Source organism: Corvus moneduloides, chromosome 4 (genome assembly GCF_009650955.1).
Source record: "Corvus moneduloides isolate bCorMon1 chromosome 4, bCorMon1.pri, whole genome shotgun sequence".
Classification (NCBI taxonomy): domain Eukaryota; kingdom Metazoa; phylum Chordata; class Aves; order Passeriformes; family Corvidae; genus Corvus; species Corvus moneduloides.
In genome coordinates, this window is record NC_045479.1 from 17,084,235 (window position 1) to 17,111,849 (window position 27,615).

Below are 27,615 nucleotides of genomic sequence, written 5' to 3' on the forward strand. Positions count from 1 at the left end.
GGATTTTCTGCAGCTTTTGGAACCGACTCTGCACTTTTGCACTATCCTGTGCAGTGCTCTGTGGACACCTTGCTTTCCTTGGCACTTATTTTTAGGATGGGGCTTGAAAATCAGTCGAAGTTCTGTGTTTAACTTCTGCCAGAAGGGATTGATAGCCTCTACTGTCTGTCCATGAATGCAGATGAACAGCTTGCATTATGGCCAGAAAATGCCAAGTGTAACAGTGCAAATTAAATAAATTAACACCGGGTCATGTAAAGCAGCAGGTTCTCAGTGTGTGCCCCAGCTGCGCTGTTGCTGCCGCCGCAGCTGATGGGCTTTTTGTTGTTGTTTTCTTTTCTTTTAATACCCACAGATTTTACCACAAATCTCGGGTTATTTGTAGTATCTCAGATCAAAATCGCTGTTGTCTGACCCTGCCCTACTCAGCCCAGCCCTACACAGCCGCCGGGGCAGGGCAGCAAGGTGAGGGGGGCGAGGGGGCTTCAGCCTCTCCCCCAGCACGGGTCATGAATATTCTGATCATGCACTGTGTTAGTCTTCATGGTCTGAATGGTAGAAGGTTGAATGAAAATAGCATTGCCCTATGGAGCCTGGAAAATTGGGCTCTGCAGAGTTGTTGTATAAACAGGTGGGATTTTGCATTGTGTATAATAAGAGGAGCTGCTTTTTAAACATTCCTTGAAAGCCAACGATCTTCTTAGGTTTTCATTGGCAAACCCTAACTACCTTACAGTTGTTGGATTAGGAAAAAAATATAGTTAACAGACCACTGGGTTCATCTCAGCTGAATTCCTGAATCTCACTTTTTCTTCCTTAAAAAGAAACCAATATTAGATGATGGGTGTCAACTTTATTGAGATGCACAGTATATTGAGCATTGTGTCATTAATAACACTGCTAATGAACGTATATTAATATTCTGTCTCCAGAGAAGGAACAGACGTGCTGTCATTGTTGATAATTGACAATATTTTAATATGTAAACACTTGGGTAGACAAGATGTAAACATAACTTGCATCAGTTTTATGAGCAGAAAGATTCTAAATATGGTTTAGGTTGAGAGAAGTGGTGTCACTGAAAAGCAAGCCCCACCATATCTCCTCTTCAAATGGACATAGAGTTCCTTGTCATCTCTATGGATAATGTTGCCCAGAGCCTTGAACAACCATAGATCCTCCTCATTAGAGGTAGAAATGTTAAGTTCATTCAGTTTTCCTCATCCCAAAAAGATGCCTAAAAGTGTCACAAAGCTAGCATAGGCAAAAATCACTAACAAGATGTCACTAAAGGAAAGAAGTCTAAACAGTACCAAGCCTGACAGAGCTCAAGAAGCGTTTGGACAATGCTCTCAGGCACATGGTGGGATTCTTGGGGATGATCCTGTGCAGGGCCAGGAGTTGGATTTGATGATCCTTGTGGATACCTTCAACTCATAATATGCTGTGATTCTGTAAACCATGAGGAGACACATATTTGGAAAGGAAAGAGCGGCGCAAGCAACCTTTCAGAAAGTAGAAGAGTAGATGATAAAAAGGAAAGCAGACCATTTCTATTTAATACAAGAATAAAAACATGTTCTGGAAGTTGAAAACACTGTGAAAAGCAACTAGAACTGCATTGATATGTTATGTTAGTGAGTGTGATAATAGCTTTCTGTTCAGCTAGACCATGAAAAGCAGCCAAGCTTCTCAGAGGAATCAGCTACTTGAGGCAGAAGATGCATCACCCTATCACAGGCTCAAAGCAAAATACGAGATGATATTGACCCCATGACACAAGAACTTTCAGAGGGAAGCAGAGAGGCTGGGCAGTGATTTTTTTTTAATGTAGATGCCTAGATTGGAGAAAGAAGCATAAAAAAGATAACACAAACACAAAGAAGAGGGAGCCGGAGACGCAGAACAAAAAATGGTGAGTATGGCTCTGGGAAGGCAGAGTATAACAAAATAAAGCAACAAAGTAGAAAGGGGAGATATTCAGGTTTCCTGCCAATGAGAGAACAGACAGGATTAGATCAAAGAAATGACTGATTATTCTACAATTTTTCCTCTCAGTGACACCACCAGCGCCTTAGGACCCTCAATTACTGCTCACTACTTGGATCAAGAAGGGGTAATCATATTCAGTGTAATGAATAATTAATCTACAGAAGTCATGCAAATAATCTTCATGAGACAGATAATTTTTTAAATTTCTAAGAACTTTAGACAAGTGAATATAGACATCTGTTGTTATATTTTCTGCCCCAGTAATTACAAGAACTATTAATTTGCTCATCTCAGGGGAATGCTCAAGTGAAAAGATTAGGAAGCTGTTTACGTTTATGGTACCTTTGGATGATTAGATAGCTGTGAGCTTTCTTCTGAAACTTACAGCATTTTGGCAAAATGCTCAATTATATGTGCAGATGTTTTGTTTTTATTTTACACCTCCAGTATATTTGGGCAAAATAATTATGATGTCAATTATAAGAGTTCAAGTGGAAAATAAATGGGAGCTGGATGTGCAGCATTTTACATAATAAAATTTATCTCTAAACTTAGTAAATTATTAATTTTCTATAACTGTCCCAAACTCATATATGCAGTGTGGTTATACTGCTATCTTGTCTCAGGTTATCTCATTAATAAAGGACTCTAATTAATTTTTTCCAGCTAAGCATCCCTCCTCATTTTCAATGGAACCAAGCACATCAAAGGTCCCAGTTGTGAGCATTTCTGAAGATTAAGCCAATTGCATACAGCATAATGAGAGGAGTTGGGACATTCTGCTCTAGGGGCGCGTGTTTAAAATTCATTTTATGTCCTCTGCAAATGGTGGGTACTTTGTGCTGTCTTTGCCTTTTTTAGGCCTGCTGGTCATGCAAAACTTTCCTCTCTCATTATTAGTTCCCATGGGTGACAAATGTTTATTACAGAGCTGGAAACCCAGCTGCTTCCCTGGCAGGAGGGCATATTTTAGCCCACTAGAGTGAGTAGAGAATATCTTGAGAGTTATGTTTACTCTTGCTCCTTTGCTTGTCAAACAATTGATTTTTGAAAGTTGACCATGCAAAGAACATCAGCTTCTAGGGGATCATTTGTTATTAATCTAAATATTCTACTCACAGTTATTTTATTAACATAACAGTTTAACCTACCAAGTTTTTAACCCTACCCCTGACTGACAATTTGCTATGGAAGTACAGAGGGAGTAGGAACACACTGGAGCATCCTGCACATGGCCAGTCTGTAACACAGGCTGTAATCACTGTAATCACTCTTCCACCAAGAGCAATGCCTTGTGTCCTCCTGCTGTAGCTGGCATGAGCCTCCTGTTGGCTGTCAGAAGCTTCCCTGACAGCTCCCAACCTGCTGGATGGCAGCTGATGGTTTACATTTAGTCCTGGTTTCTTTGAACACGCCTGTGTGTTCATGCACACAGTGCACACACATCCACGCCCACAAACAGGGTAAGCTGTGGCTATGCTTACACTGCCTGGATATATTTTGGGGAGGGGGAAGAACAGATTTACCCCATAGAGTGCTTGTAAATTCTTCTCAGCAGTGCCAAAGTAAGTAAAGAAGGGCACAAGAAATGGCATGAACAAATATGAAGGCTACCGCGATCCGTGTAGGATAAGAAAGGGGCATTTTTCTTCCCGATAAAGTAACTGCTGTGTGAAACAAGTGAGCATTCTGTTACAGAGAAATGAAACTGAGTATTTCTGCTAAAAGAAACATTTTAGCAGTTAACAGACCGACCAAATTATTTAGCATACAGTTCATCACCTGGTTAGATCAATGTTGCTACCAGAGAAATAAGGCTTGGTGGGTAAAAAGAGCAGGGTTACAGAAAAACATAACTTATAAAATCAGTGTTAGCAAGCTGTGAAACTCAGAAATTAATCTGATTTAGCAGTGTAAAGGCAAAACAGAGGGGTAAACGTACTACTGAGACCAGATTTATTTACAGCAAATGTGAAGGCAGTCACAACAATGCAGACAGCAGCAATACACAGTAAGAACAAGAGGTTTACAAAAGAATCTTCCTCTATACGCATTTCACAAAGAAATACAGGGGGGGAATACAGAAAGATTTATACCATCTGGAGGACAAATCCGTAATGATAAAGAGACATAGTGTTTTCCTGGGTCCTGTCATATGTGTGAGGTGTTTGTTATATAATGCTGGGTAAGAATAAACATAACCATGACAATTGAAAGATGACACTTGGGCTGCATGAACCTCCTTACAGCTTACGGTAGGCTTACAGTGAACAGCAGTCCAGTGATCTTAAGATCAGTTCTCATTTTCTTGTCTCAGCTGAAAGAGGATAGTGAGGGCTTCTTGTAGACACAAAGAAATCCTCTCAAGTGTGAGAACTGTGTGGGACCAAGCCTAAGGCTGGGAGTTTTTTGTTTAATGAAAAGCTAAATGGGCAGGTATGGGTCAAGTGGAGAGCCTCTCCTGTTGAGATTAAGTGAGGGTCAACAAGCAGAAAAGCATGTCAGCCAGAGAAAGCCTTGGAAGTGAAGACCAATAATTTACATGTGGTGTGTTACAGCTGAGAGGACAATGTGCAACATCTTTTTCTTCCTACACTTAGCCAAAAAAAAAAAAAAAAAAAGACCCAGCCAGACAAAAGTGAGAGCCGTCATCTCTAATATAGCTTAGATAAATTGATTTTGACAAGAGATTAATAATTCTTTGTGTAAATCACAGTGATACCTGACTTCATGTGGTTCCCTTTCTGTCAGGAAACAAGCTACCATAGAGCTCTGCTAACATTAAGAAATTATCTGCCAGCCAGAAGATGGTGGTGGGTGTGGGACAAACTCAGACACCAGAATGAATTAACAGGGAGGGAACACATTGACAATAGGCCCAGAGTAAAGGTTTGAGGAAGATCCTCAAAGGATGCTGCTCCATGAGAACAGGAGAGGAGGTCACACCTACTCTTTCAAGTGAAAGGTTTTTTATGCCATTTGATATCTAAGTCAGGTGTTTTGACAGGTTCACGTTAAGAGAGAAAATACAAGACTCTGCACCTGCCACTTTCTGAGGCACGCTAGAGCATCATGTCCCCATCTGAAGGGATTTGGATGAGACAGAGGTAATTGTGGAAGATCTGCTAATGCAGAGTAAAAGTTAATACCAGCAACATTTTGTGTGCTTAAAATTTCCCCAAGGGAAACAGAACAGCAGAAATGATGCATTGTACCAACTAGTTCATCTACATGGGGATAAGAGAGATTTATTTGCCCTAGACCTTTTATAATTTATAAGGGCCCTGCTTCCCTTCAAATCCTAGAAAATCAGAGACATTAATTTATCTGATTGAGCTGAATCCTGGTATTACATACACAAGATTTCCTTTATTATGGAAAGAGTGAAGTTTTTTATCTCTTGATGAACAAGCAAACAAATTCAAAGTTAAAGAAAAAAATATTTGAAGACAGGTTACAGACATTGAGCATTAAATATTTAAGAGAACCAAGACCAGATATAGACAAAGAAATGTGTCAAAAGAGACTAGAACCACCCCCCCCCTCCCCTTTCCCCAGGTGTTCCTTTCATCCCTGCTCCTTTTCTGGCAAGAATCCATTCTCTTTAGTGTGGTTCACATCAGATGTGCCTGACCCTCATACACCTGGGCATCTACATCACAGCACTATGGGGTGTTTCTGTCTCCAGTCAAGATCATGGGTTTGTGGAGCATGTTTTTCCAAAGTTCAGCCTCAAGAGGCATATGTTGTCTAAAACGTAAGCGACCCTAATCTGGTTTTGAAATGGAAGTCTACCAATGTGCATGTTTGCAAACGGATTCATGGGCAGAACTTTTCTGAGGCAAGTTCCAAACAAAAAATTTTTGGAAACCGTAGTACAGAAACTATGCTCAAGACATTACCCAGAATCCAGACAAGAAAATAAAAAAAAAATAAAAATAAAAATAAAAAAAAAAAAAACAAACACCCCAACACATGGGGATTTTTCTGAAGTACTTGCCTGATACAAAAGACTTGCTATCAAGCAGACTTTTATGGTACAAATGTATCAGAGGATATTTACAAAAATACGGAGAATTTTTGAGGCTTCTCAATAGACATGCCTTTCTCAAATGAGAAATAAAAAATTGTCCAGAATTCCATACCTTGAAAGAGTTGTTTTAAATATAAGGCCATGAGGAAACAGGATGCTTTTATTTACTAAATTTTATCAAGACTAGGAATATGACAATAAGGACAGAAGTCAGTAAAGGGAGTTCACCAGGAGTGAAGTAGTAATTTCACTGAAGTCATTGGAAGACCTCCCACTGACCAGAAGGGGATGGTGTGAGAAAAAAGATCTTGGCATTCCTGGGTGTACCAAGCGTGAGAACAAGAGTGGGAAATGCATAATTCTGTAATATCCCTGAACATTCAGAAGGATGTCCCGTTCTGTGCAAATCTAAATCATTGCAGACAAGCTGCAGTTACCAGTTCAGAGAGTAGTTTGAGATGGTTTTTGTTTTCTTTTGGACCAGAGACCAGTGAGAACATTGTTCACAATGCTGACAATTAATGCTGTCCTAGCAGAGTGTCTATTTCTCCTTTTGCCCCTAAAAACTTAGGCAGTCTTTGAATTTGTCAGCAGTCCTATATCTTTAAATAATACTTATGTATGTGAAGTGCAGCCCTGGTCTGATGACAAATCCATCCTTCAGTACCCATTTTTCTTCCCAACCAGGTTTCCTTGGCAAGGGTGTGAAGAAGTTCCAAGTCTGCACAACTGTCTCTTAATGTTAATGTTTTACAGTCTTTAACCAAACTTTCTATAAAAAGTTAATAGGAGACATATCCAGCCTAACACACGAAGGGTTTGACTGCTTTTCAGATGATTTCAGTCTTCACATAACAACAAATCTCTCATAATTGCTCCACTGAGTGACTGACAGAAGGAAGGACATGAAACAATTTACTTTCTATGTCTATTTTTATGGCATATTAATTGCTTTTTAGTAATTGTGGCAATAAATGTAACTAAATAGGTTTTTGTTTTGAACTATTTTTGGTCAATTTTTTTGCAATTCAAATATTTCATGTATTTTCTGCATTATGAAATTCAATATGTGAAGTTGCTTAATTCATTAATAAAATAGCAAAAATTGAGACTGCAACTGTTTGCAGAATTAGTTCCTTATCTCTGCTCTTGACACTTTAAATGTTTCATGGGATCGTTTTATGACTATAAAGCATATATTTTCTGTAAAGATTTTGGAAGCTTTTTCAACTTTGAAGTAGTTTAATGGAAATACAGAAAAAGAGCTTAGAGAAAGTTGAAGTATAGGAGTAGGTGTTGAAAGGAGACAACAAGTTATTTGAAGGCTTGAAAAATGTCTTGCAGTGAAAAACTTAAATTAGAATTGGCTAGAAATGCTTTGATGCAATGTTTTTCAGCTGATAATATCTATTCATCAAATTGAAGCCCCGCTGGAAGGGATCAATTTTCATATTTCTGGTTTTGAAATATTTCCAGCAGTTTCAAAGTTGTTAAAACATTCTCCTTCAACATTTTCCAAATGAAAAAAACCCTACAATTTTCAGCTCTAAAAGTCTTCCTCTCAAAATATAACCTAATTATGCCAACCATCCCTAAACTGAGCTGGAAATATTGTAGATCACCCAAAATTGAATTTCTTTTTGTTTTTCTCTTTTTTATTTCTTTTTTTTTATTTTTTAATTTATTTATTTCTGGTAAACCATCAACATTTTCAAGAGTTCTTCTTTGCATCAGGCTTTAAGAGCGGGAAAAAATTTGGCCAGGTTGCCTGCCAGTTCAATCTATCAAAACTAGTCCTTCATTGAGGCATACCTCTGTATGAATATATTAAATTCACTTTTGACTGTGTATTGGGTTTGCCTGGCCAGGTTTTGGTAGCAGGAGGAGCTTCGGTGGGGTTTCTGTGAGAAGCTGCTGAAGGCTTTCCCCATGTCCAACAGAGCCAAGGCCAGCTGGCTCCAGGATGGACCCACCCTGGCCTAGGCTGAGCCCACCACAAAATGGTTGCAGGAAAATATTTTTAAGAAGGGAGAAAAAAATCTGCAATGCATCAGCAGCTGGAAGAGGGGAGTCCCAATATGTGAGGACCCACTCTGCAATGCTGAGGTCAGTGAAGGAGGGGAAGAGGAGCTCCAGGTGCCACAGTGATTTGCCTCCCACTGCAGATCTTCACTACTGCAGCTCATGGAACATCCCAACCCCAAAGCAGGTGAATTCCCAAAGGAGGCCGTGACCCTGTGAGGAGCCGACCCTGCAGAAGGCTCCTGGAAGGATCTGTGGACCTGTGGAAAGAGGGAGGATCCCTTGCTGGAGCAGGTTTGCTGTCAGGGCTCATGACCCCATGGTAGACTCTGCTGGAGCAGTCTGCTCCCAAAGGTCTGCACCCTGTGGAAGGGACACACACTGGAGAGGTGCCTGAGAAGGACTCACACTGGAGTTTGTCAGAACTGTCTCCTGTGGGAGGGACCACGCACTGGAGAAGAGGACCAGGGAAGAGTGTGAGGAGTCCTGCCCTGAAGAGGACGAAGCAGCAGAGACAATGTGTGATGAACTGATGCAGCCTCATTGCCCATCCCCCTGTGCCACTGGAGGGGGGAGGTAGAGGAAGCAAGAATGAAGTTCAGCCCCAGAAGAAGGGAGGAGTGGGGAAAGGTGTTTTATGATTTGGTTTTATTTGCCATCATTCTGCTCTGATTTGGTAATAAATTTATTTCCCCAAGTTAAATCTGTTTTGCCCATAGCAATAATTGCTGAGTGATCTCTCCCTGTCCTTATCTTGATCCACAAGGTTTTTTTTGTTATATTTTTTTTCCCTGTCCATCTGAGGAGGGGAGTGATAGAGCAGCTTTGATGAGCCTCTGGGATCTGTCAATCAACTCACTACAGACCATTTCTTGTCACTGAGGTCATGCAAGAGCCTCTCTCCTTGCTATTAATGTCTGTTGTCTGCTGAAACAGAGGGACCACATCCAAACCACCCACTAACAATGTCCTATTCTAATTCCTGATCCATGGCTAGGAATTGACTGGGAGGGTATGAACTAGCCCAGTTTAAAACCATTCCAGGGAGTGGTAAAAGCAACTTAGTTTTGAGTCCTGGGTTTGTTTCCTGGCAGAGTTTATTTGCATTTTGTATAGGGTGTCTTATGAAGCATAGCATATCTTCTAGTCCATCATGCAGAAATATGAAAGAAGCAATGACTGTAAATTACAGCTACAGAAATACAAATTTGCAACAGAGTGACTAACCATTGAAAGAGGCTGTAAACTCAGCATCTCTCAATGTCTTCCCTTGCCAAGGCAGGACAGTCTGCTGCAGAACAGACAAGACAAACAAAAATTAGTGGGCTTGGAAGGATATTTGGGTAAATAATAGATTAAAACAAACAGCCTAATAATCCCTTCTGGGGAGAAATTATCTAGAAAAATCATTAGTAAAAGTATCATTTGCTTCTTTTGTTGCATTATTATTAGATATAACTGTGCACCCATTCATTTTGCAGAAGCATCTTCCATCCAAAATTTGCCATACAAATGTCTCAATAACTGACATGCTTATTCCAAGGGCTACATTTTGACATTTACCTATGAGTAGAAAAGGAAGATTTTTTTCAGGTCTCTCAGGAAATGGCCAAGGAGACATACTTCTGTTCAGGGCAGAACAGCAGCTTGTGCCAAACTCCTTAAATCCAGAAGCACATCTGCCAATTTGCCCATGACAAATGACCCTGGCCAGGACATATGTGATGCAAACAGAACTATATGTATCAAATCTCCAGACTACAACATTTTCTTTACATTTTTGCTTTTCTCATGCATTTTCGTGATGAGTGGTCCATAAGTTCAGTGTTTGTTACTGAGAATTGCACCTGGATATTATATATTAATAAAGAAAACCTCCCCAAATTTTCATCTTCAGCTTTCTATCCTCATCATTCTGCTTCATCTTTCTATCTTCATTCTCATAAGGGCTGGTGAGGTACATACTGTTTCATGGAGCTAATCCATACATTTTTCCTCATGTGAAAATCTATAAAAATATGCTCGAACTCTCTTTGCATTTCTCTGGTGATTCAGTTTAGTAGCCTGTAGCCTGGAGTTATGGATACAAACTATTAGCTGTTAAACTGTTAAAACTTGTAACAAGCAGCAGCAGCCATTACTGAGGGATATTTAAGCAGGGTTTAGTGAGTAATTTTAAGGCATATAAAAGTCTCTTTTGAAAAGGAAAGGGATTTCTTGGTTATAATGTTACAGGATACTGGACTCCTAATTAGGACTCAAATGGCAGTCCTGATGATCCACCATCTCCTAAAATACAAGCGTGTCCAAGGAATTTTGTTGGTATGAAATCTGTTCTCCTATCTTCTATCTTTGGCCAGACTATTGGACATGTTAAGCAGTTTTGGCAGCAAAAGTCAAATACAGGGCAGCAGGGGTACCTCAGTGTACAGCATGATCTCCGAACAGCTCTGGACATTTCACTGTGTTCTCTGAAGCCAGCTGCATTTTCATAGCAGAATTTTAGATACTGCTATTTAGATACTGCTATCTATCTGTGCTATCTTGGTCTGACACAGACTTGGTCCAGAGCTGATGATTTAACCACAGAAATTTCTTATTTATGATAAGGAATAAAGATAAAGTTCCTATTTACACCTAAATGTTAGGGTTTAAAATGTTTCTGAAGCAGTTGGCATACAGAGTCAGAAGTTTGGCAAATCTTGAAGAAATCTGTGCATTAGCCTGGAAGTTTAGATCTGATCTGTCTTTATGTGCACTGGTAGAAAATGTTGGCTGTGGCTTAACTTTTTCATCAAGACATGTTCTTGATGTTCTAATTATATGTTCTAAATAACTAAGCATCAACAGCCTCTCACTGAAATGAAGGTTGTTGATGCTTTCAGGTGTGTCCTCCCCCTGAAGCCAGTAAGCAAAGGGATGCGTACATTACCTATAGGCAAAAGGCTGTCTCTCCCCACAACATAGGTGCTGGTTATCAAACTTGGAACTCTAGATTTGGGAACAGAATTCCCATCTGTTTTGCTTTAAATCTCTGTGAGGATATTGGTTGTTTGATTATAATAACTTTGCTTCAGCAAAGTAGGTCAATATTTCTTTCACCTACTGATCTCAAAGTCCTTAGCCAACAATGGCTGGGAGATTTTGGGATCATTTCCTTAGTCTCTTACTTCCTGAGAAGGGTGTCTGAGTATGTGGTGGGTGGTACACCTACTGGCCCTTGGGCTGAACAATTAAAGGAGTGTTTGTGAAGCAGATATTAGAAAATAATAACATCTTAAAGATACAGGCTTAGATATCAAAAAAAAAAGAAGAAAAATTCACAACCTTAAATAAGACTTTAAACCTCTACACAAAAATAGTCATAAAAATGCTTCTATCTCCTTGCCGGTGTCATTTTTAATGATTTTTTTTCTCTGCATGTTTGTCTGTCATGATGATTTTTGTTTCTAACTCCTTGCAGATGTCTCAGTCAGTCTCTTAGCAGTTGTCGTCAGCTTCTGTGGGCTCGCCTTGCTGGTGGTCTCACTTTTTGTCTTTTGGAAGTTGTGTTGGCCTTGCTGGAGGAGCAAACCTCTCACCTCCAGTGCCAGCAATGTCCCACAGAGCACCTCCAGCGCTCCTACAGAGGTTTTGGAGAACAGTGAGAAAAAGGAAGTTAAAGAAAATGGGAAACCTACAACCAAGGTACTTGAAGCTGCACTGAAAATTAGCCACACTTCACCTGATATTCCAGCAGAGGTCCAGAACGCGCTGAAGGAGCACCTGATCAGACACGCTCGAATGCAGAGGCAGATCACTGAGCCCACATCCTCATCAAGGTAAGTCAGAGGCACTCGCACTTGGGGCACTGTTCCCAGGAATAGGTAGAGCAGGAATGTTGAAATTTCCAGGATCCTGGATTATTCTCAGGTTTCTTAGCAGTTAAGGGGGAAACATCAGTCATGTGAAGGTGAAGCCACAGTGTTCTTGGAACAGAATATTCTGAAACATTTTGTGTTCCTTCAGTTACGTAATCGTTTTAACATATGAAAGTGAAATCTACATCTTCTACTACTTTGTAAAGATACATGTTGCTACTTTAAGTGTTTCCCTTTCAGGTTTTGATTACAGGAAAACATGTTTTAAATGTTGTTTTTAAAAGAACTGCAAGTTTAGCTTTTCACAGAGATAGATAAATCAGTTGTTTTTGCAGATGAAAGTTTCCCTCTCAACCAAATAAATGATAGACTCATTGTTGATGGCACATTTCCTTAAGAGATGGTTTGCTGATTACAAAGGAATTAAAATTCCAATCTAAAAATACAGATCCTTATGGACTGATCTTAAAGCTGTACAGATTCCCTATAGGTCTATAAATAAATGACAAGCACCCAGCATTCCTTGGTGGTTTCTTTTGTATTAAAGTGGAGGACACAAACTTTAGTTTTGCCTTAGGTACCACTTTATATTGAAAAGCAGTGAAGACATGCCAGGACCTATAGATTCCAATGGGATTTTCTTCAAATACTGTCAGCAAATTTAATGCATGGAAACAAACAATGAATTGCAAAGCTCAAATCCTACATTAAAAAGGGGAGTGTTTTATAAACAAAGAGTGGGAAAATTAAGGATATTGTGTAATGGCATAAGTTACAGTATAGATACTGTGTGGGAAGTAGCTTTTTTCTTAAAATGCCATTTGCTAAAGAAGCACATGCTACCAGAAAACAAACAGGCAAAAACCCCAAAACCAACTACCCAACAAAAAAACCCCCAAACCAAACCCAACCAACCAACCAAAAAGTCTCACATTCACAATAAGAGGCACAAGGAGGAGAAGACACGTGCTTTACTCTCAGTGTGCACATACTTTGCTGGCCTTCTGGGAGCCCTAAAGACAATATTTTGCCAGCTCAGTGCACTTGTTGGGGCAGTGAGTGCTCGAGTGCTTTTTCTCAGCTATTCCAACCTCATGGAACAGCCAACAGTAAGCCACAGGAGGCTCCCAAAATCAGAGCACTCCAGCCAGAGGAGGTCTGACTGACTTTAGCAGCCGAAGCATCTCCTGAATTATGAGACTGTCCAGCTGGCTCGAAGCCACACTGCCCGGGCTGTGCCTGCTTCCTGCTACTGTATCTGTCTGCTCAGAGCAGGAGTGCAGTATCCAAACCACACCAAGGAACATTTCCACAACACTCAGATGATAATTCTGAACTTATAACTCTTACACTAAACACAGAGGAACAAAAATTGGTTCAGTTTAGCATGACAAGACTATTACCCAGCTCACTACTAACTAAAAGGATATTAAGTGAAAGAGTTTTATCCATCAAATCCAAGTATTCAGACTGTCTGACCTCCAGAATAGACAGAAGAAATAGCTGGCTGGAAAATGAACTTGAATAGTCCCAGTGGTACTATAGGGGAAGAAACAAGTTCCAGGGATATGCTCCAGATCTACTTCAGGTGGTGAAAATATTCTCACAGACCTCTAGAGTGGTTTGGACTGGGATCTAAACGCATATGAAGTATCTGTGAAGCCAAAGACAGTTTTACAAAAGTAAAACCTGCTATCAATCCTACTCTTTCTGCAGATGTTGGCAACCTTGTAAGGGAGTTTTCTTTTTATCTTCTCAAGATTATCAGGGTTAAATCTCCTCCGAAAGGGACAGTCCTTTGCTTTGAGTAACAGTGATTGTCCCACCACAGCCAATCAGTAGCAGGGTGCTTGGAAACATCACCTTCTTTTAGAGTTTGGTGAAAAATTCTGCATCCTTTTACAAAACATGTTTATAATTACATTTGTCTTAAAACTTACCCATAAATGGTAATCTTTGTGTTTGTAAATGCATTTTATCTACACCCCTGCCTGCCTTAAGGGAGTTCTAATGTAACAACCTATACTAATTGTTGCTGGCAATAATATAATGTATAAGCAGAAGGCTGGACATTTAGACCAGCTCTCTGAATTATTCCTTATTGTGTATTAACCGCAGCTGGCAACTATGTACCAGAAAAATGACTGAAACCTGATTCTGGTGTCTGTAATTGGGGGCCTCCAAACAAAGGTAGCACAACTTCTCTTGCACCATCTTCAATGCAGCACTGCTTTGTTGTCCTCAGGAGTCCTGAGGGATTCAGGTGCACCATCTCTTAAATGTATTCCATTGACAGAGGATCTAAGAGAAATGTTTGCTGTCTGGATTGTCTCCTGTCCACTGATCTCACCTGAGCTGGGGCAAATTAAAGGGTTGTAACCAGTTTTGTGATGGGTTCATGCAGCCATCAGCTCTTAATAAAAGAAATTAAATCATACTAAGTCATTGTAATTGAAGCATAAGAATTTTAATAAGCCAATGAGAGAAACAATAAAATGTGCCTGATCACAGTTTTTAGACTGTACATTTAACAAAGAGACATGTTAGTATGGGGAAATAATGCATTTCTGCTTGGTTAGAACTATATCATTCTCACAGTCCCTGATAATATGAAAAGACCTGTTTGTTAAAAGCTCTTTAGTCCTTGATACCAATTAACCAGAACACTACAGAAGAACTGCAGCAGTGGTGCTCATTTGCAAATATTTTTGCTCTGCATTATTGAGAACCACCCTTTCCCACACTTTGTGAAAGTATTTTGCAATATATTTTATTGCTTCTATGAAAACCCATTCTTCAAACATTCACCTGTATTTTCCAAGAACATGTGTTTTTCTCTTTAGAGTTAATTGGAGAGGAATGTGTTGAGCCAGTCAGTTCCCACGAGGCTCAAAGGCAAAAGTGAGGGGCTTGGGTTGTTAAGGTTAAAGAAAAACAAACATATCTGTTGATTTTAGTGTTTGCAAGAAGAGAGAAGCTTTTGTTCTGTCTGAATACCACCAGTGATCATGCACTTTTCTGGATTTGGTCCAAAAGATTGGCCTAATGCCATCTAGGAAAGCTAGACCAGAGTCACCCCTCATTAATCTCAAGTTATATCATAAACAAGCATCCTATTCCTCCCTTTTGTCACAGACGTGGCAGCCTTACTGGGTTAGAAATCAGCTTCATACTGTCATGATGCCCATGAAAACACAGTTTTATATTAGCTTTACATACAGATTTGCTATCACTCCAAATGCATTTGTTCTATTAGGGAAGGCCAGTCTGCTCTAGGAGTGCTGTGTGTAAGAGTCAGTAGAGGTCGAAGTACCTGGATTTGCACGTTGGTAGGTCTGCCACATTTTCACAACCTGGTTTTCTGACATCCTTGTACTTCATTATCCCAGCCATTAATCCCTTTGTTACTGCAGAACAAAGGAAGATAAATATGTTGCCATGACAACAATGAAACATCTTAATTATTACCAGACCAATTAGCTATCTTGGTGAAATGCCGTGACTCAGAACAGATACTAGGCACTGTGTAATTAGGACTCTGGCTTACTAGAGCAAAAGTGCTGCTGAATCCCACAGGGAACAGCCAGACAGATGCATTCTTTTACTTAGGAACATCTCACAACAATTCAGTAGAAGATCTGAAATGCATAAAGTCCAAAAATTTAAAAGCAAGCTGGTATCTTAGAAATCATAGATTTCAGGTTTTATACATTGCTTTTGCATGCATTAACCCACACTGTCAAAAATGCAAGAGAGGTTGAAGCAAAGACAATTTGTTGTGGACCTGTTTTCACTCAAACTGATGTCGTACAATGAGCTCCACTCTTTCCTTGCAAAGGCAGTTTTAGCCACTGCTTATGTACAACAGGGTTGGAACATGATACCCCCATGGCAGGGGGATTGGAACTGGATGATCTTTAAGGTCCTTTCCAACTCAAACTATTCTATGATTCTGTGATCATCTGGGCATCTCAGTAGTGCAGGTGCAGGTGTGAGGAGCACAGGTTTCCTTAGCACTGACAGAAGTAGCAGTATCACAGGTCTTCCTGGACCTCATTACAAGTCAAAGATACTAAAAAGATAGTCCCTAAACTGCTGCCTGCCCAGACATTTATTATACTACATTCTGGGCGGAGCTCAGCTCCTTCCCTATGTTTGGCACACCTATGCGGTTGCACTTCTTGGAAGGCACAAGAACAGCTGTGAAGCTCCCCGAGGACAATATTCTACTTTTCTGACCAGTCAGGGCCTTTTCATTCCTCACTCCATTCCAGTGTGGGCATTATACACTATGAATTCAGGGAGGTTTAACATTTAAGAGAGAAGAAAATCTTTCAACTTGTCTATCTGTAAAGAAAGGCAAAGTGTGTTACAAGAGGGGTGTATTGTTCATTTACATTTGAGATCAAAACACTTGGATTTTGTTGAGCTGCTTCAAGTCTAGGCTATGGAGCTCTCCCTCCCCTGTTCTTTTGTTGAGCTAAGACTGCTCCCTGCACCGAGCAGGACTGAAAGAGCTGAAAAGGGGAAACATTCTTGTCTATTATTCAATAGCTGCAGATTACCCTCTTGTATCTCTGCTCAGCTGAACTGCAGCAGTTTTGTGCTTCTTGCCTTTTGCAACCTCTTCACTTACAGCAAAAATACAAATAATATCTATGAAATGAGTCCTGGTTGTTTTCAAATGGACAATTTGCATTTCTGATTTTAAGAAAGAAACATGCAGCTGTGACACCTCTTGTTTTCAGAACACAACACCACAGGGAAACCAAGCAATAAGGCAAGGCTACATGTGGCACTAATAAGCAATTGATTGCAAAAAGCAGAGGAAATTCTGACAATTGGATTGCTCTTTAATGGCAACTAAGTGTGCTCACAGGAGGAGGTGGTAAGCTTCTGAAGCACAGATTGTTGGGGTAGGGAAGCACCAAGGAAATGTGAAAATGCCTAAAATCTGATCTGGATAGCGCAGTCATAATGGCATCTGCTGCTGATAAATGCTGGGAAGCTTTTTGACCAGTGTTTTCATACTGCTGTAGGGCTGTATGGCACACCAGGGGTTTGATTTCACTCTGAGTAGTAACAGGACAACTTTCCTTTTGGGTTCATGAGCCAAGATAAACCCATAAATACATATGTTTATACAACATTGTATTCAGAATTACAAGGAATTTAACATATTGTTTCTTTCTAGTGGTACAGGAATCAGCTTTCTAACGCACTGCACAGCAGACCATGAGGACAAAAGGAATAACAAAACAATGGCAGAAAAATGTTGACCAAAACTCTGAAATGCATTGCAGGCAGAACAAAATGTTCCCAGTGCTTTTGGAGAAGGCAGCCTGTAACTCAGTGTAGCAGATACCAAGGAGGTGTATATAAAATGCTGTAGGATGGCAAAGCACTGTGCTAAAAACCTCCAGACACAGCTCTACATTTCCCTTTCAGGTGCCTTTTACAGTCATCAGTGTGAAGGCTGGTAAATATTTAATTAGAAAACCACCATGGAATGCCTCCAAAAACCAGGGAGTACTGATGAAAATTCTGCAAGTGCTTTTTTTTTTCTGTTTGACTGTACTTTACTCAGGCCTTAACACAGTGGGATCATGCAATGTTGGAACTGTCAACTTGTTCTGTGAAAGAACATGAGTTCAGTTTCAGCCGCGTAGTCTGAAAGCAAAGTTATAAATATATTTATTTCCAGGACACTGGGTGTCTCCCGGGCCAAGAAATTAATTCTGAATTATCTTTTCCTCTCAAGGATGCTTTAACACTTGCAAAATACTGAAGGGGGTGTGGAGAAGATTATTTTTTAATTAATTTAAAGAGAGGAGCCCTCACTAATTTGTTCTTATATTTTCTATTGAGTGATGGTCTTTTCCCAGAGATAACCATGGCTTGTTTTGTGTGTCTTTGTGTCTGTGCGTCTGTGTGTGCAGGCACAATTCTTTCAGGAGGCACTTGCCAAGGCAGATGCAAGTGTCCAGTGTTGATTTTAACATGGGGACAGACCCGGTTTTGCAGAGGGGAGAGACAACAACCAGCATTGGGAGAATAAAACCAGAACTCTACAAACAGAAGTCTGTGGATTCTGATGGGCAACAAGAAGATGTGAAAACATGTGGAAAACTTAACTTCACTCTCCGGTATGATTATGAGAATGAACTTCTGGCTGTCACAATTGTCAAAGCCTTAGATCTGCCTGCTAAAGACTTCACAGGAACATCCGACCCCTACGTTAAGATTTATCTGCTTCCAGATAGGAAAAAGAAGTTTCAGACACGAGTTCACAGAAAGACATTAAATCCTGTCTTTGATGAAACCTTTCAGTTTCCTGTAGCCTATGATCAGCTCAGCAACAGGAAATTGCATTTCAGTGTTTATGATTTTGACAGATTTTCTAGACATGACATGATTGGGGAAGTTATTCTTGATAACCTTTTTGAAGTCTCAGATCTCTCCAGGGAAGCCAATGTATGGAAAGACATCCACTGTGCCACCACAGTAAGTAATGTATTCCAAAAGCATTAACATGATATTTTCATTTCTCTTTTGTAGATTTTGGCAGGGTACCCTGTTTATCAGCAGAGTCTGAAATTTTAAATAAATAAATAAATAAATAAAAAGTAAAAAGAAGGAGCTGCCAATATTTGCTTTGAGCACAGAAAATAATGCTTGGGAAGATATAAAATTTAATTACCAAAAAATCTTCTGGGAGCAAACTGTCATCTTTATGGCTCACTGTGTGTATATAAATTACATTTATTAATTAAATGCTACATCATGAAAGTCACTGCTTAGCCAGAACTAATAACATTTTCCTGTTAGCAAAACACCTTGTCCTGCAAAATGACCGTCTATTAAGAAAAAGGGTCTGTCCTATCCTGCTCTTGTTAGGAAATTTTCGTATGTTAGAAATCTTGGGAAGGAAAAGAGGCTGAAAGTGCTTGAAGTCTAAGGTGTTCTTTGCAGGCTGCACTGTGCATAAGGGTCCCCAGTAGCTGTATCTGCATTGCTGCTGGTTCCTAGCAAAACTCAAGAGACACAAGCAAGTAGAATTAGGAAATAGAAATTAATTTGTTTATTGTTGCATGCAAGAAAAGGAGGTGTGTGCATGGATGACAGGATGAATGACAGGCTACCAGAGAAGAGCAGTCTCCAGATATTGTTTCATTAACTTACATTCCAAACTCATCCTCCCTGGCTAGGATTTGAAGGGGGAAAACAAGCAGTTAAAATTGTGAGGTGTAGAGTGTTTGTTTTGGTTTTGGATTTGGTTTCAGTTTCTTTTTAACTAGCATGCTATTTATAGAGAAGTCTTCCCATTGCTTGTTCTGTGGGTGTATCCAATCTGCGTGACTCATCCCAGGGTTTCGGCATGGGCCAGATTTCCACGCGGGGATGAACAGAGGACAAAGCAGAACTAGGGAAAAGTGACAGGAGCTTCACACCATCCCTGCTCTACAGCCAGAGACTTCCCGTGCCTTTTCCACCAAAGGCTTTCAGGATGTTCATACCTGTTAGACAGAGAGGTCTGGGTCTGCATGACTAGAAGGACAAGGGGTGCTCATATGTCCTCACCAAGTTGAGCATGAGCACTGTGATTCCTGAGAAAGGAGAAATACTGGAGAGTGTAGAATAGTGGGGGCATTTTTCAAATATGAATTCACAACAGCAGCAATTTACTTCGACTGCTGTGCCTACCAAACTGCTCTGCACAGCCTTCAGCACACCTCCAGAAATCTGAATCTGTGTATGCTTAGTTTGACCAAGCTCAGATTTCAGGTACATTTAAGAATTGTGTTCTCACGCTTGAAACTGAATCTGTGTTTAAGGTCTTGGAATAACAGTCCAAGTAACCATTTCTAAAAATTTCTTCTAGCATTTATATTGTGTTTAATACTGTAGTAATTACTTAAAAGCTCACTGGTCAATTGCAGCGGGTGTGTCTGTGAGACTTTTAGCTGATAACTAGAATGGTTTCAGCAAATATGAATCTCTGGACTGTTCATCACTGGTTTGAGCAGATTGAAATGTCATACCAGATTATTCAGTTGGAGTAGGTACTAGTACACCTCTGGATGAAGATGGTTGTTAAACTTGGCACTGGATCTTAATCCAAGTTTCTTCCTCACTAAAGGTTAGTGCATGCAGTTATAATGCCTAGTTCACTGTGTTGATGTTTTGGTCTGTGTGAAGCTTAAGAGAAAGCAGGAGGTTTTTGGCTTTCAGCCCTTCTGTCATTATAGTTTAGAGCACTGCATGTGTATGAAAAGGTCGTCTCCACTTAAACCATCAACAATAGGTGCATAAGATTGTGATATCTTCTAGTGTTGGGTAACCTCATCAGCTTTCACAAGCCTTACCCTATTCTCAGAAAATTATGTAAGAAACTGAAAATTGATTTTTTTTTTTGAAAAAATGAAACCCTCCTAGAAGATGTCCAGTAATTCTATGTGCAATGGGCTTCCTTGTGTTTTACTTGAGATGTTTTATGGAATACTAGCACAGGCTTCTAGTTTTGGCAGTTCAGAAACTGTAAGTTGAGAGAGCCAAACCTGCACAGAAATAAACACTGTGTGAGATGTAAATCAATGGGTACTTACAGTCTTAAACGCCAGATCTAATGTTTACCAAAGTCACTAACTAGCAGTTAAATGACTAATGTTGGCCAGAGTCAACTGAACTTTGATAAGACTTGAAAAAGAAAGATCCAGCTTGTTCTACAATTGGTGGAAAATAATTCTAGTCCAGGTCAATATGCTTTGGTCTTCATAAAGAATCTTTGAAACTCAAGAAGGCTGTGTGAAAGGAAAAGGCCACACCCACCCAGTAGAGCCCAGGAACCCAGATGCCATTCTGCAAATATATTTCTCTCATGCTTTTTTCTTCTTCACCTTTGCTCTGTTTTGTTGTATGTTCTGAGAAGTTTCTCATCTCTTTGTTCAGACATGATTCCTACACCCAGTGGTCTACTCATGCTGTCACTAAATGATAGATGGTGGAAAATAATAGAAGTAATAGATCAAAAAATTAGTCCAAAACTTTAAAAAATCAGTGGAAGCAGCCTCTCCTCAGCCATGAATCTTTTACCTCTCTTCCACAGTCAAGAATTTTCTAGTCAGAAGTTAAAATTAGGGTAAAAACAATTCCTATTACCTGTGTGAAAAGAATCTATTCTTATGACACAAAACTCTGCAGTCTTAAACACTATTAGAGACATTTACCATGAAAATGGATTGCAACATTTTGCCTGTGAAAGAAATTGCCACAGGAGATCAGGAGATGCTTTGTTATGCAACAACCCTTTGTCAGTAGCTAACATAATTTTTAAAAGATTTGCTTGCACAACCATAAAGAGTTTTTATTTGGTACAGGAAATACAATCTGAGAAAGATCAGACTGGATAGTTGCACTGAGTCTTTTTGGCTGTAAACCCAATGATTCTGTGTGAATCTACAGTTTTAATACACTTTCTTTGCTCCTAATAATCATTTGAAATTGTTCTATGGAAGCACAGGATTGGCTCACACACACACACTCATTTTTATTCTCATTGTTTTCAGATGCTGATATTTATTCACATCTTGTAGTTTGGATTTTTACCTTTACTTTTCACTTATATTATTGTTTCTCTGTTATATATTGTGTTGAAAACATACCACATTTTATAATATGTAACATGTACCTGTTTTAAGTGCTAAAGTATATCTATTTCTTAATGTTAGATTATTAAGATAAATTTAGTGCAAAATCAGTAGAAAAAGTAACTCAGATATCTGATATATCCCCAAATTTTGCTTATACATGGGTGATTGAATTTTCAATAAATAATTCATCATTTGCTTCTGTTGACCTTAATCAAAATGTGAGGCTTCTGTTTTTGTCAAGTGCTTGTAATTTTTGCATACATTTCTGAGGTTTTGTTACTATCAAAATACACTGCATACTTTAAAAGAGGAAAACTCATTTATTTGAATTGCTAACAAGCACTTCTAATATTCAGTGTTTTAAAATTTTCTAGGAAAAAGTCCACTGCCTCCAACAATTTCTGAATGCAAACATTTATTAACTTCCTATAATACTTTTAAAAACGATCTTCTGCTTTGGAAACTTCCTCTAATGCTGTTGCCTAAAAAAATTGGCAAGTAACTGTCAGGAAGATTGTTTTTCTGAAGGTATCCTGTGAAGTCTTTTAGAGTAACTAATTATAGGAAACCATGCAATTGGGAAAAAAATTAATGCACAGAATTTAGAGGTAAGACAGTTCCATTTCCAGCAGTGGTAGTCTCTTGGGGATCTTAGTCATCCAATTGTCATGAACTTGTAGCCTCTTGAATTATCTCATGCAGACAGATGGAACTTGATTGTTGTTTAGTTCTCCAATACCAGGCTTTCCAGTGCTGCAGTTTGCTCTTTTGTGAAGTAGAATGTCAAAGCAGGTTTTGTAAGGACATAGTCCTCCTGTGATGTCCATGGTGCATGATTGCTGCTTTTAAAGCAGTTGGAATATAGTTGAATAGCATCACTGGGAAAGACAGAAGTGCTTAAACACATATTTTTTTTTAAATAAGTAGGAAAGTAACATTTGTCTCAGTTCATTTATTTCAAACACTTGCCAGAGTAGGATATCACACAGGTAATTCTGCTGGCTGCTGGCCTCTGCTATGGAAAGAGATTCTTCTGATTTCCTCATCAAACAAGAATGAAACCCACCTGTGAATTCCACCCAGAGCATTATCTTTGCTTAGTTTTCTCCACATCCCCTGTTTTGTAAGTGGACAGAGCATAAGACCTTTCCCTGAGTAAGGCAATTGTGGCAGAGAGCTGACAGAGATGTCTTTTGCAGTCATGCCCTGAGGCCACGTTTTAAGGATTGTCCTGTTCCTCAGTGTTCAAAGAGGAGCACTATGAGGAAATGTTTTCTCACCAGCACTGTAGTGGGCTAAGCTCTATAGCAACCCATCTTCATCAAAATGCACTTAGACTTATGAATGTTCCTGGAAATGTACCTGAAAGCTCTAACAGTCTTAAACAGGTGTGAAAGACTAAGGGCTTGTCAATGTAGGAACATTTATCATCTCTCTCATGGGAACAGCCCCTTCTAAGCCAAAAATTTCTGGCACCTGTCACTTCTGCTCAGGGCCATTGCTGAAAAGAACCCATGTGACCACTTTTGTTGCTGAGCAGGTGAGAGAATACTCTGGATCAGTCTTTAGAGGGCACATTTTGGAGACCTTCATTTGTGTTTGGAACTGCTTTAGGTCTGGTTGATAACTAGAAAAGATGATGGAGAAAGAGTGGGTTTCTGTCCAGTTACTGAAGGCAGGGAAGGTTTCTAGTATTATATTTAATGTTTCTTTTCATTTGAAACGACAAATTATTTGAATATTTTGATTTGCTAGGGACAAACTGCTACTTTCAGTCTACCTTAAAAATTATAAATATTAGGTGAATGAAGGGCATGGTTTCCACAAGGGGTTTTAGTATCTCTGCATCCAGACAGTGCTGTGACAGCTCTGCTAAGGTCCATGGCTTGTCTGACCTGCTGTGCCCTGAGAGGTCTCTGAGTGTCCCACTGCAAACAGTCTCTTTGCAGACAATGCACTGCAGCTTCAGAAAAGCATCCTCATGTGGGAGGCTATATACATTTTGGTTCATTCTCATGCCACAGTTAGTTCACAGAAGTGCCTCTGTTCTCAGCTGCTCTGAGGCAGGAATGGGCTTCCTTGCTGCCTGGCAAGATGTAACAATCCCCCGGTGCACAAGACAGATGGTTCCCTGCAGAGGGAGCAACACAAGGAGCACCCAGGAGGCTTCCAGGGTGCTACTGAGGGCATTCTGCAATCTCAGGGAGTCCTCCCTCTGCAATCAGGCCTGCAATCAGCAGCAGTGCTTACCCAGAGCAATCAGGGTGAGGCTCAGGCAAGCATTAGCCCTCCACAAGCAGAAGACACAGTCATTACAGAGCAACAGGCCCCACTGCTTCCATACTGTCTTCCACAGAGGCAAGAACAAACACAAACTTAATTGATTCATTTCCCAGGGCAACAGCTCAATCAGTAACCAGTGCTGAGAGGAAGGAAAGAGCTGGGTTTGATATGCAAAGAATAACGGAAGACAAAAATAAATATTAGCAGTGGGGACAAGGTTTCCAAAGGAAAATCCCCTTGAGAGGTGGTAGAATTAGCTCTGCAGTTTGAGCCTCTCAGAACTTTTAATAATTTCTGTGATAGCAAGGATACCATCAGATTCTAAATGCATAAATGAGAAAAAAGACTGGTAGATTTCTGCTCTGTTCTTTACTACCACTCCTTTTATCTATACCTCAAAACCAGAAATACCTTAACACATTCTTAGCTAACTGTCTGGGGGGACAGGTTTCCTTTCTCTTTCCATCCAATTCCCAACATTCATCGTTATATTTTATCCCTGATTCTTGAAGCTTTACGTCAGTAGCTTTTACTGGAAAGCAGAAATATATATAATATATTTCTAAACAGGGAAAGAGAAATCTGTCCTATGAAGGAATTATCTTCCTGTAATATTCGAGTAATCCAAAGGTCTAGCTCTGCCAACTCAATTTTCTTTAAATTTGCATACTATATAGAAAAACTGGTTTCAGTGCTATTAAAGGTAAAACCAGCTAAAAGTCTATAAAATTAAATGCCTGAATACCTTCTTAGGTAGCTAGAAAATTACTATTATTATTTATTACAGATTCTTGCCCATAATATAGCAGGAAAGCTGAGAACGAAATTTGCAAATAATTTGTTTAGGAATCAAGTACAAAAGAAATTCATGCTGCCCTTAGTATTTTTGCTATGCTACTCTTTCACACAGTGTTTAAAACAGCATTCCAATTACAATTAATAGGGAACTAGTTCCAGATATTAAATTTGAGATTAAGAATGGACATTATTACTGTGAATTATGATAATCTGAATGATAAATAAAGTAGCAACAAGTAAATTTTTGAGGGAATCGAATTTCTACTGCACTATTACAAAGATACTTGTTACTTTAACCATGGAAATTAATTACACACAAGTAACAATAAAAGCATATCGATTTTCCAGTTCCAGTAGCATCTACATCGTTCATTGTAAGAATACACAGCAAGTTGCTCTTTTAGGACTTTGCTTGAATTTCAAAACTTGAAAGTCTAGTGGAAACAAACATTGGTGAAAAAAATGGTCAAAAGTCAGCTTGTGACTCAAAAATGACACCTTTTTCACATATCAGGTCCCTGTAAGTGCAACAGTTCACTGCAACTTATAAGCTTTTTACTCCTGCTGCCATAAGAAACCAGTTGAGATGCTGGCACAGAGGAGGGAGACTACGAAAGTTATTAGACTGTCAGTACAGTCAAGAAACAGTTTTCCTGTTCAGTTTCGGGGTTACGGGGATTGATACATGAGTAGAAACCACCCTGAACATGGAAAGATTTATAGTTTCCTTCCCCACTAAACTTATGGAGATTCCTAGTTAAAAGTTGTCTCTTTTATTGAATTTAGTGGAAACAACTGAGAAAATTAATTGGAGCAAGTGACAGCAAGGCTTTTTCCAGCTACAGCAGTTCAAAAAACTCAATCAGTTTAATTGATGTTCCCCTACAAGTTCTCCAAACTTCTCCTCACATCCCCCCCCTTTTATCCATATTGTGAGTGGGGAGCCCAGCCTCTGTAGAAGTGCTGCTATTTCTCCAGGCATAAGTGTGAAAATGAGAGGACTGGTGTCCATTGGGTATGATAACAAATAGAATAGAAAAAGGAACTTTTTATTTGTGACTGTGCCAACTCCGGGACTAATTTCCCAAGAGCCCGCAAAGCAGAGAATGGAACTAATGGAAAAAAAATATTAGCACATTCATTCACATGCTTGCTAGTGTGGGATAAGAATTATGCTATTTAAAAAAATCTGCATTCTGTAGCTCAAAACCCACAAAGTTCATCAGAATAACTGATATGTGCACATGAGGTCATTGTTTTCTTTGTTTTATTTTGTTCTAGACCCACCATACCAGAAAATGGATGGGATAGAGGTATAATAGCAGCTATCAAAATAACTGAAGCTGGTATAGTGCTAGCCACTGTTTCAGGTCCTTAGTACTGTGTGATGGTTTGTGGATACAGAAGGGAAATAAGTGAAGAAGAAACATGAAGTGTCAACAAATGCTTCCGTTTGTATAAGTGCAGCTGTGCTCGATGCTGGTTTTTCTGTACCTGTTATTGGAAGCCAGTGGGAGGCAATCATTACAAGCATCTGTGAAGCTAGCTGTTAATTGAAATCCAAATTTAGTTCAAGAAGAAAGAGAAAAACTCAAAATAGGTCTATGAAAGAGATGATGTGTCATGGGAGTTAACTAAGTCATGCAATTTTCGGTAAATGTGTGACACATGTAAGGCAATCTGAGGACTACTTATAAATATGCACAAATGGCAGCCACTGGATTGTGTCTTCTGAGTTGTGTTTTGTTTGAGGTGCACTGTAATGCAGGTGTGACTGTTGAGGGCAGTCTGTGTCTTGGTTTCTTCAGATTTGCTTGTATTGAAGGGTTCCTGTCAGATTACTTGTGTCAACTTAATTATCTAGTGTATTACAAGGTAAGAAAAAGATGAATTTTCTATACCACTGAGATTCTAAAGTAGATTGAATCCTATATTTAAATCTCAATTAAAATCAATAATGCTTAGGGATCCAGGGAATTTAAAAACGTTACTCATGTTAATCAGTGGGATTGAGACTGTCATGAGAAGTTTAAAAATAATCAAAAAACCAAAGCGTTACTATGTTTATTATCTAGGTCTGAATCTGTGTTTTCAGGTCCAAATTTATGAACCTCTAGTGCTCAAATTAACACTAAAATGTGTGTGTAGAAATGGAGATATCGCAGACATTTTATCCAATACCCAGTCTCTGATACTATATTTATAATTTTAATCTTCATTCTTCAAAAGAACATTTAGAACTTCACACATTCACACTCCTGTATGAAGAAAGACCACCAATCTTGGCAGATATCCAGAGCAGAAACTGCTTCTCTCTGCTTCTTAAAAATGTACTGTACAGTAACAACAAGGTGAGTTTTGCAAGCATTTTGAGCTATGCTTCTTTTAAAGCATTTAAGTCATAGTACATAGTCCTGTCTGTATTCTGCTTTATCAGCTGAGCTCACACAAACCTTAGAGAGTCTACCCAATTTCTCTTCAAAAAGAAATAATAGAACATGCAAGTACATACTCCCACCTTCAAAAATTATTTTTTCTCTATTCACTTACACAAGTCATCTCTCTGAAGAAGGAAAAATTAGGTCTTTTTATGAGCTACCCATGGTGTTTCATGATACAACCCATTTTCATCACCTTTCTCAACACAGACCTTAGATAACTTTGAAGCACTGAAACTCAGGGAACTGTATTTTCTTTTATACAAAAGAGTGAGATCTGTTTGATACATGGATATGAGAAACAACCATCACACTCTGAATTCATGAAGTAATGCCAGTAACAGAAACTCTGCTTGAAACAGTGTTCAGATATGTCAAGAACTGTAAAATATAGGAGACCACTTGCCACTTTAACAAATTAGTGGAAAGAATTACCCTTCATTTGTTCCAGTTTTATTTGTGTTTTCTGATACAGGAAAGTGAGTTTGGTCATTCACTCTGTGGCACGAAATTCTGCACTCTTCGTGGCAAGGAAAGGG

At 39.3% G+C, this 27,615-nt stretch overlaps 1 protein-coding gene and 1 long non-coding RNA gene across 2 annotated transcripts in view; both read left to right on the plus strand.

Moving 5' to 3' along the window:
• The window catches only part of SYT10 (synaptotagmin 10), a 45,157-nt gene that overhangs the window by 1,241 nt on the left and 16,301 nt on the right, over window positions 1-27,615 (plus strand). Inside the window, exons 2-3 of the mRNA XM_032106743.1 lie at window positions 11,511-11,868; window positions 17,847-18,411. Of these exons, the coding sequence (XP_031962634.1) occupies window positions 11,511-11,868; window positions 17,847-18,411 (923 nt within the window). The remainder of the gene's footprint in view (window positions 1-11,510; window positions 11,869-17,846; window positions 18,412-27,615) is intronic.
• Window positions 1,419-8,747, plus strand: LOC116442990. The gene is made up of 2 exons (XR_004239713.1): window positions 1,419-5,099; window positions 6,713-8,747. It is a non-coding gene; the product is annotated as an uncharacterized LOC116442990 (long non-coding RNA).